We start from the raw sequence: 10,466 nt of genomic DNA on the forward strand, positions 1-10,466 counted from the left end.
AGCCTTGACAAGTAGAACTATGTTCATTTCCAGTAAAACATACAGGTTTTTAAAGCGATCTGGTTAGACCATCGTTGGGGAAGCACTGTACTCGAGAACTTGTGTCTCAACTTGTTAAAAACACCGAATGTTTTACCAAAGATCACACTTGTGTTTTCTTTTTAAAGTTAATATTTATCAGCAGTGCGGTTGGATTAGCTACTCGCAGCTGCAGCCAATCATAAAACGGAGCTAGTCACCGAGTTTTCGAAATGAAATCTGCCAAGGGTTTATGGGAAGCGAAGTGGACCGAAAACCCTTGGCTAGCGAAGATGCCCCCCCCTCCAAAAAACCCCTAAAAGGTGAATTATCCACCAATCAGATATTCTTTATTGTAAAATATAAACTCTAACAAAGCAAGGGGTGCCAAGGAACGCGGGATGACAAATCAACAACATGGCGGAAAGTGTACCTGACAAGTTTTAAGTATCGGACAGATACATGTACTTTGGATCTAATGATTATGGTTTAAAATATACAAAACAAATATGCAAAAACAAACTTGTTTTTTAATTTATTAAATACACATTTTTAAACAACGACAAATAGGTATATGTACATTTTATAAATATTTTACATTGGTATATTAACAGTGAACAGATTGTGTTCTACGTATAAATGCACAAAAGGTGTATGCATGAAACTAGGAAATTGGAGGTTAGACCCCCTCCCCTTCCGTAATTGTTCTTTTCATATTATAGTCTTAAATCTGAAAATCTTTTTTGGGACAGTAATACAAATGTAGTGAAATTTGAACTTAAGATGCGATATATTTTCAAGTCAGCTGTAACAAACAGAATTTAGGCCACCTATTATTAATAATATATCGTCTACATCAGTTTAGATTTTTCATTCCTACCCGCTCTTCTAAATATCAAGCCATCAGTTGGGTTTAAATAAATTCAATTTAAAAGAATAGGTTAAGAAAGCAACTTTATAAGAAAAGGTATATAGTATAATAAATTATACAAAAATGAGCTAAAAATATTGTTCAACATATTTAGTACTGAATCTTATTGATGTGTAAAGTATTAATTCCCGCCCTTGCGCGGAATACCATCTTGTTTCAATATAGTAAAACTTTAAAGGTACAGTAATAAATTACGCATCAACTGAATGCAGTCTGACGTTGATAAACGTAATTTAATCATAAAGATACGTGGTTTTTTCTTTAACCCGCGTTACAATGATTAGTAAATCAACAAGAGACCTATGGGCCACATTGCTCACCTGTTGTGAGCAACCATCAGTTGTATGGTTTTATATACAAAATATCTGAACAAAATAGTAAAATAGATCCTGTCGAAAGGCTTTTTAAAATTTATTCCATATATTCGTATTCTTAATAATCAGCCTTTTCTGAAACAGGGTGATTTCAAAGTCTTATTTTAAATTGAGTATTACAGTTCTCAAAAGATCAAAAAGAACTATTCATATGAATATTAACTTCATCAAATTTTAAACCACTTGTATGTGACTAAAATTTTCCAGGGACCACGGTCTAACCAGTGAGAATCAACAAGTAAACATGTTGCGCAAAATACAATGTCATACCATATATTATAACAATAAAGTTTTTCAGAATAATAAATGATTTTCCTATATAAAAATTAAACATCCTTTCTCCTAATTGTGGCCTCAAAGTCTACTGAATATATAGAGATAAATCTGTAAAAACCAATGGGTCATACAGGCTGTAACTTGTGTCGAAGCATCCTCAGGTAGTGTAGATTCATGTTTGTTCATACTTGTAAAAAATGTTGTGTCGACATTTTCGCATTTTTGGCATAAAACGGCGTTTTTATTATCAGTCTTTCTTTCATAAAGCATTGAGCACATCCTTGAACAAACAAAATATTTTTACTAGAGATGTAACAATCCAAGACTAAAAAGTTACAAAAACATTTTGCTTGTTCAAAGCTGCGCTCTATATTTCCCATTCGAAAAATGATAAGAAAAATGCCAATTCTTGACTCATTTTGATTGAATTATAAAAAATAGCATAACTTCTGACGTCATATACTACCAGTTAGTGAATAAAAACAAATAAATAGGTGAAAAATATATTTTATATTAACTCTTCTTAAAAATGAAATAACAATTTTTTTGTATTTGAAGCACTTAAATTTTACACGTATTTTTGATATCGTTTCCGAGTTTATCCATATGTGATATTGTGGAAATATAAATTAAAGAACATTCCGTGATTTAGCGTGATGTAATGTAATACGAATGTGCAAGATTGTTAAATCCAAAATATCTGGATAATTTCTGGAATTTTTTTAGAAACTTTCGTTAATCAATAGTTAGCGAAGCTTGATTGAGAAAAAAATAAAAACAAATTGGTAATCTTCAAGTACCAATGATGTTTAAAATATATAAAACAGAAGACAGTCCTCTTCTGAATTATTGGTATTAAAGTTCAAGAATTCAAGTCTATTATTTTAATAAACTTTAAGTAGTATTATTTATATATGTAAAAAAAATCGACCCCACTTTGTGCCCTCATCCTTTCTTCAGGCATCATAATTTAAACAAAGTTGAATTTAAAGTACCTAAGGATGCTTTCAAACAAGTTAAAGTATGTTTGTTCAAAGATATCTCTATAGAATTCCTAGGCAAAAATTCTATCCCCCATTGTGCCCCATCTCTTCTTCTCGGAACTATGATTAACTTTAATTTACACTACCTGAGGATGCTGCCACACAAGTTATACCTTATCTGGCCAATTGTTTTTTGAGAGAAGATTTTTGTAAAATATCAAAAGAATTTCAATAATTCTTATTTTATCTCCCCTCTACAGGGGAACTTGACCTTCATTTGAACACATTTTAAAGCCGTTAAACTAAGGATGCTTTGTTCTTATTTTAATTGAAATCGGCTCTCTAGTTCTGGAGAAGATGAAAATGCGAAAAGTTTACGCTAACAAAGACGAAGACAGATACCGGACAAATTTTGATTAAGAAAGAATTTTGAACAATTAAAACAAATGGAATGATAAAATTCATATTCGTTCATACCTTATGGATTTAAGACACTCGAGCTCAGTGTCATGACTTTAACCTGTCAGAAGATCCATTTAATCACATGACAAAAGCTTCAACCTTCCATTGACTATTGTCAGTGCAAATTAATCAACATTAATAGGGAGAGCGATCAATAATAAGACCATTTATCGTTAGCAACGTATCATATTTTTTTCTTTACATGAGGTTAATTATGAATTAAAACAATGCGGTTCTTATTTATGATGGCCATAAAAACACGTTCAGTAGAACATACGCGTAGCAAATTGAGGTCAGTCGACAATCACAAGGTTTAAGATGACATGAGTACAATGAATGCTCTTTACAGTAAGCACAAATGCAACCTGACAATAGTTGTTTACCCCTTTAAATACTTTTACACGACTCTTTATGTTTTCTTTGACTAATTAACATTGGATAAATAAATATATATTTTTAAGAATAAAAAGATCTTGAAATTCAGCAAAACTTTTCAATTATTTCAAAATATGTTATATACAAATGTAATTAATTAAAGAAGGCTTTAGAATTAAATCTGAAAATAAAGGGATAAAATAACTATTCGTTAGATCTTTTATTTGATATTCATGTGATACATGACATTTCAGCAAATTTTATGTTTATCAATTGTGATTGTACACATATTCGCTGATGAATGCAAAGCTTAAAGTATGCGGAATTAAATAAGGTCCTGTTATAAGAATGAATTTCGAAGCTATACAAATCGTTGAGTAGATAAATACAAATTTTAGAATCACCTCAGAAAGAGTCTTTAATATCTTAATTGAGTGATACGAGAACTTGGATATTAAAGGATACTTTCTCTAATTTGTTCGGTTTATTATAGAAGTACATGTAACCACCGTACAACTCACGCTTTCTGAATGAGTTTTAAAATGAATGTTATCAATTATTGTTACGTCGCTCACCTATCGTTCCAGGGCATTCAAAATTTCTATTATATTGAATTTACTTTGGTGTTAACTTGCTTCAGTGAATGAACTATACATATCAAATATTTGCAACACAGTTCATATACTGCTAGCAATAATATAAAAGTTGTATAAAAGTGTTCTTTATGAAAGCGCGATTACCTTCTTGATAATTAAAAACTGATAAATGGAAACAATCTTTGTACGCAATGACAAAGTCATTGATCACTTATTAAAAGAAGTATAATCTACAAAATTAAGAGAAATCAGTAAACGTATATTTGTGTGTTTCAAATGGTGTATGTAAATTAAAGACGACGGACCTTATTCGCTTTACGCAGATACATTGTAGAAAAAAATATCAGCTGTTAAACTTGGTGATTTTCTCGCAGAATATTGCATATACATGTAGGGTACACCATTTCTCTAAAAAGATATTGTTTATCAATTAAGGGTTTACAAATGGTTTATGGATACAGTTCACATGAAAGAAAACTAGATTTGTTGTCACTGACAGCTTTTCCCTTGTGTTAGAATTTGTGTAGTACTTCTCATTAAAAATAACCACACATTGCACTTAGGCATGTGCCCCCGTAGATACGAAGTCGATGACCTGGTAATTTAAAAAAAATGAAATTTAACTCAAAATCATCATATAAGTCTCATATTTCAATTTGGAAACAATTTTTCATAAAAACAATTATTGTAGAAGTGAATTGGGTCCGTCATCCTTTAAATTAATTTCGGTAAATTATTTTGAAATGCCAAGGGATTAAAAAAATTGAAATGAAGGTTAGTTACAATTAATCACATGAGAAGTAAAGTTATAATACAGATATAAAATTCCACGTAAACAAGACGTCAATGGCTGCAGAAAAAAGATATATTAAAAATGCATGCGTGTAATATGTTTTACAGACATTAACTAGATAATTAATTTATTCAAAAGTCTCATTCATTAATGGATTAAATCAACAACACAATGTCAAATAATGACACGTGTGACTTAACAAGTTGTTTAAAACCAAAAGTATGAATAAGTTTACTATTTTTGAACAGTTTATAAACAGAAATGTAAAATAAGTGTACACTTTATGGAATTCAAACCATGCAATGACCTTTACAAGAGGACGTAGGATAGTTTTGAAACAGGATGTATTATAATTTGAATTTTATAGCACAAATAAATTGCAATTTTAATGCACCTTATAAAAAAAATCTGATCAGTAGTTCAGGGATGTTTAAAAAAGTTATTTCAAATGAGGTTATAAATAAAATTCAAAGGACATATTTGACAACGGGATTGAAAAATCAAAGACCAAAAACGTTACTTTGTGTTTTCAACTATGGCTTAGACTGACTTAAGTAAAACATTCCAGACTTTGTAAGCTTATTAAAATATTTTTGAATTTCAAATCATGACGTCTCATCAATCCAGTATCTATTGTAGGAAATGAAACTGTCAGTATGATTTATTGCGTGTTAATGAAATCAAAGAAATTTTCAAACAAGTTATGCTGATATTCTAATAAACTCAATCATGTAGTTATCTTTCAAAATATTGATTAATTTTAATGATGCATTTTAAAGCTTAAAAATAGCTATATTTTGAGAGAAAAAAAACATCAATAGTTGATCTTATTTAAGTTTTGGTCTATTTTCGGTTTAGTATTTGGTAAGGTTTCAAAAAATGTAAATCATGAATGTCAAGTCAGTGTTAAATCAAATGAGGGTACCATTCGATTGAGTTTCGTTTTCTCATATTGTCACAGAAGGGAACTAAATACGCTGATATACGAATTTGGTTGTGTGTATACATCTTTAATAAACTAGTTGTTTTAACAAAATTGAAAGTACACTCTTAGAACTTTGAATCAGCAAACTTTAGATCTTTCTAATTCATTTTAACATGTCCAATCATTAAAAAACTAAAGATTTTTATGGAGCTTTGCTTCATTATATTGTCTGAGTTTTTTTAAAAAAAATCTTACCCGATAACGATCTGTATCACGTGTAACGTTTTGATAAGGGATAACTACGACTTGAATAATGGTTTATTACATTTTTATCCTGAAAACTACGACATTCAAGCTTTTAGCTGTTTTTTTTTCTTGCAAATAGTTTTCTCATAGCTTCACATATGAGATTAATAAGATCAGCATTTTTAATCCATAGCAATAATTAAGTTTACGCCTAGTTAAGTTCATAGAAGCACGTTCTATTTCAATCATTCCTAGGCGTGAGTAAGTCCTCTTTAATAGGAATGACGTGTGGTTTGTCCTGCAATGTACAAAACATGTGACCCTCATTATGAAATGTAAGGAAAGCGTTTTCATTGAATATGTAAATTAAGTTGATTTTACATACTGCTCGCCTTTTATCACTGTCAGTTTTATTTGACAGTTATAATCGTGCTGTACAAGAGGTATATAAACCTCTTGCACAATTGTTTAACGTCAGTCGTAAAACATCGCTTAACTGGAGCTGGTCTCCGGTAAATATATTGCAATAGTTGTCATTGAAGTATTACAACTTCGGATTTTTATAATCATTATGAAGCTCTTTTTCTTAGTGGTCGCTTTGTTGGCGTTTCTCGCGACTGGATACTGTGCAAGTACGTATAATTCTATTAACAAAGAACTTGCTCTTAAGTTAAATGTTATGAGTTTTTATGTACGAATTAATAATTTTATATACTAAATATCAAACTATAAAGCAACCATTCAATCTATTTAAAACAGGTATTGGTGTTCATGAGGATAAGCCAGACAGTGAAGAACTAAATAATTCAAAACCTGTAACGGATGATAACGAAGAGGGCCAAAATGATGATGACAACAAAGATGAAGACACATCAGTGGAAAACAAAAACGATAGTTTCAAGAGCAGCGAAAATGAGGATGACCAGAAAAAAAGCGAAGCTGATGACAACATTAGCAAAGAAAATAACAGCCAAGGTGATGAAAACAACAGCAAACAAGATAACAACAAAGCTGGTGACAACAATAGCAAAGAAAATAGCAAGCAATCTGATGACATAAACAGCAAAAAGGATAACAGCCAAGCTGATGACAACAACAGCAAAGAAGATAACGGCCAAGCTGATGACAATAACAGCAAAGAAGATTACAGCAAAGCTGATGACAACAACATCAACGACGATAACAACCAAGCTGATGACAATAACAAAAGTAAAGAAGATAACAGCCAAGCTGATGACAACAATAGCAAAGAAAAAAGCAAGCAATCTGATGACAATAACAGCAAAGAGGATAACAGCCAAGCTGATGACAACAACAGCAAAGAAGATGACAGCAAACCTGATGACAACATAAGTAAGGAAAATAGAATACGATCTGATGACAATAACAACAAAGAGAATAAAAGCCAAGCTGATGAGAACAAAAGCAAAGAAAATAACAAACAATCGGATGACAACAACAGCAAAGACGAAAACAACAAAGCTGATGACAATAACAGCAAAGAAGATAACAGCCAAGCTGATGACAACAACAGCAAAGAAAATAGCAAGCAATCTAATGACAATAACAGCAAAGACGAAAACAGCCAAGCTGATGACAATAACAGCAAAGCAGAGAACAGCCAAGCTGATATAAATAATAGCAAACAAAATAGCCAGCAATCTGATGACATAAACAGCAAAGAGGATAACAACAAAGCTAATGACAACAACAGCAAAGAAGATAACAGCCAAGCTAATGACAATAACAGCAAAGAAAATAACAGCCAAGCTAATGACAACAATAGCAAAGAAAATAGCAAGCAATCTGATGACAGTACCAGCAAAGAGGATAACAGCCAAGCTGATGACAATAACAGCAAAGCGGGGAACAGTCAAGTTGATGACAACAATAGCAAAGAAAAAAGCCAGCAATCTGATGACATAAACAGCAAAGAGGATAACAGTAAAGCTGATGACAACAACAGCAAAGAAGATGACAGCAAACCTGATGACAATAATAGCAAAGAAAATAGCCAGCAATCTGATGACATAAACAGCAAAGAGGATAACAGCAAAGCGGATGACAACAACAGCAAAGAAGATAACAGCCAAGCTAATGACAACAATAGCAAAGAAAATAGCAAGCAATCTGATGGCAGTCCCAGCAAAGAGGATAACAGCCAAGCTGATGACAATAACAGCAAAGCAGAGAACGGCCAAGTTGATGACAATAATAGCAAAGAAAGTAGCAAGCAATCTGATGACATAAACATCAAAGAGGATAACAGCAAAGCTGATGACAATAACAGCAAAGAAGATAACAGCCAAGCTAATGACAACAATAGCAAAGAAAAAAGCCAGCAATCTGATGACATAAACAGCAAAGAGGATAACAGTGAAGCTGATGACAACAACAGCAAAGAAGATGACGGCAAACCTGAAGACAATAATAGCAAAGAAAATAGCCAGCAATCTGATGACATAAACAGCAAAGAGGATAACAGCAAAGCTGATGACAAAAACAGCAAAGAGGATAACAGCCAAGCTGATGACAATAATAGCAAAGAAAGTAGCAAGCAATCTGATGACATAAACAGTAAAGAGGATAACGGCAAAGCTGATGACAACAACAGCAAAGAAGATAACAGCCAAGCTGATGATAACAATAGCAAAGAAAATAGCAAGCAATCTGATAACAGTACCAGCAAAGAGGATAACAGCCAAGCTGATGACAATAACAGCAAAGCAGAGAACAGCCAAGTTGATGACAGTAATAGCAAAGAAAATAGCCAGCAATCTGATGACATAAACAGCAAAGAGGATAATAGCAAAGCTGATGACAACAACAGCAAAGAAGATAACAGCAAACCTGAAGACAATAATAGCAAAGAAAATAGCCAGCAATCTAATGACATAAACAGCAAAGAGGATAACAGCAAAGCTGATGACAACAACAGCAAAGAAGATAACAGCCAAGCTAATGACAACAATAGCAAAGAAAATAGCAAGCAATTTGATGGCAGTACCAGCACAGAGGATAACAGCCAAGCTGATGACAATAACAGCAAAGCAGAGAACGGCCAAGTTGATGACAATAATAGCAAAGAAAAAAGCAAGCAATTTGATGACAACAACAGCAAAGAGGATAACAGCCAAGCTGATGACAATAACAAAAGTGAAGAAGATAACAGCAAGGCTGATGACAACAATAGCAAAGAAAATAACAACGAATCTGATGACATAAACAGCAAAGAAGAAAACAGCCAAGCTGATGACAATAACAAAAGTAAAAACGATAACAGCAAAGCTGATGACAACAACAGCAAAGAAGATAAAAACGAGAGCCGAGTTAATGACAGTAAGGAAGATGAAAACATCAGCAACAGTCAAAAAAATGACAAAAACAGTAAAGACGATGAATCAAACGAAAATTTATTAAATGACAACAACAGCAAAGAAGAAAATGCTATGAAGAGCAAGCAAGTCGACAACACAAATGTAGATGACGATAGTTCCGAACCGGCCGATGGTAACGATGGCTCTGTTGATACAATAAGTGGGGAAATAGGGAACCATATAGATAAACTGGATTATTCGGACGAAACAGAAGTAGATAGAAAAGGAAAAGACCATCGTAGTGATGAAGATTATGATTATGCATTAGAGGTTAAGGACGTCAATTCCGTTCAAGTGATGGAAAGACCTGACTATGGTGATTACGATTACATGTACTGAAGCGCCAATGTTTCTTGCCAAGTAAGTATTAATTGGTGTACTTATATCTATATAAATTCTCATATCAACGATCGATATATGGAGCGAAGTTTGGTATTTGTGTTCAGCATAAACAGTATTAATTACATTAAGATTGTGTCTACAAAAGGCTTCTTTATGGATTTATTATCGATAAAGCTTGTCAATATTGATATCTTAAAAATAACTAACATAACAATTGTTTTGTAGAATCGAGAAAATCCAACATTAATGAAGTCCCATCCAATCAACCTAAGGATATTAGCGAAATAGGTCATATTAAGGCTGTTTCGTGCAGGGAAGTGAAATTGGCTGAAAAGTGTCGCTGCGGGCGGCGACACTAATGCACCATGACAAGATTATGTATTTCATCCAAACAAACGAGACAATCGTAGAGAAGCGTATGCAATCCTCATTCATTATCCCACTGTTAGTCATTCATTGTGTGTTGTTAATTTATTATGCTGTGATATTTAACTGTTTTATATCAGACTGTTATTAAATTATTCATATACGTGTATTCATATTGTTGTCATAATTCTGCTATGAGGAAAATGCACATGTAGCTTTAACTGGAACAGAGTATATACGTCTATACAATTTTTGTACAATTGTGTAAACTGATAATTTTAATGATAAAATTCCGATATAGTTATTTTGTACAAGCTATTATCGTGTAAAGTTTTCAAAAAAATACTATGGAGGTTTGACTTTCCCACACGTAATTTCAGTTGCATAAATGAGTCAATATAA

General features: G+C 32.4%; 1 protein-coding gene across 1 annotated transcript; it reads left to right on the forward strand.

Annotated features, from left to right (window-relative positions):
* Positions 1 to 6,218: 6,218 nt before the first annotated feature.
* LOC128191588 (dentin sialophosphoprotein-like) lies at positions 6,219 to 10,233 on the forward strand. Its single transcript, XM_052863727.1, has 3 exons — positions 6,219 to 6,611; positions 6,739 to 9,716; positions 9,924 to 10,233. Exons 1-2 carry the CDS (start codon positions 6,551 to 6,553, stop codon positions 9,693 to 9,695), a joined length of 3,018 nt encoding a protein of 1,005 aa, XP_052719687.1. The 5' UTR covers positions 6,219 to 6,550; the 3' UTR covers positions 9,696 to 9,716; positions 9,924 to 10,233.
* Positions 10,234 to 10,466: the final 233 nt, after the last annotated feature.

Source organism: Crassostrea angulata, chromosome 1 (assembly GCF_025612915.1).
Source record: "Crassostrea angulata isolate pt1a10 chromosome 1, ASM2561291v2, whole genome shotgun sequence".
NCBI lineage: Eukaryota > Metazoa > Mollusca > Bivalvia > Ostreida > Ostreidae > Magallana > Magallana angulata.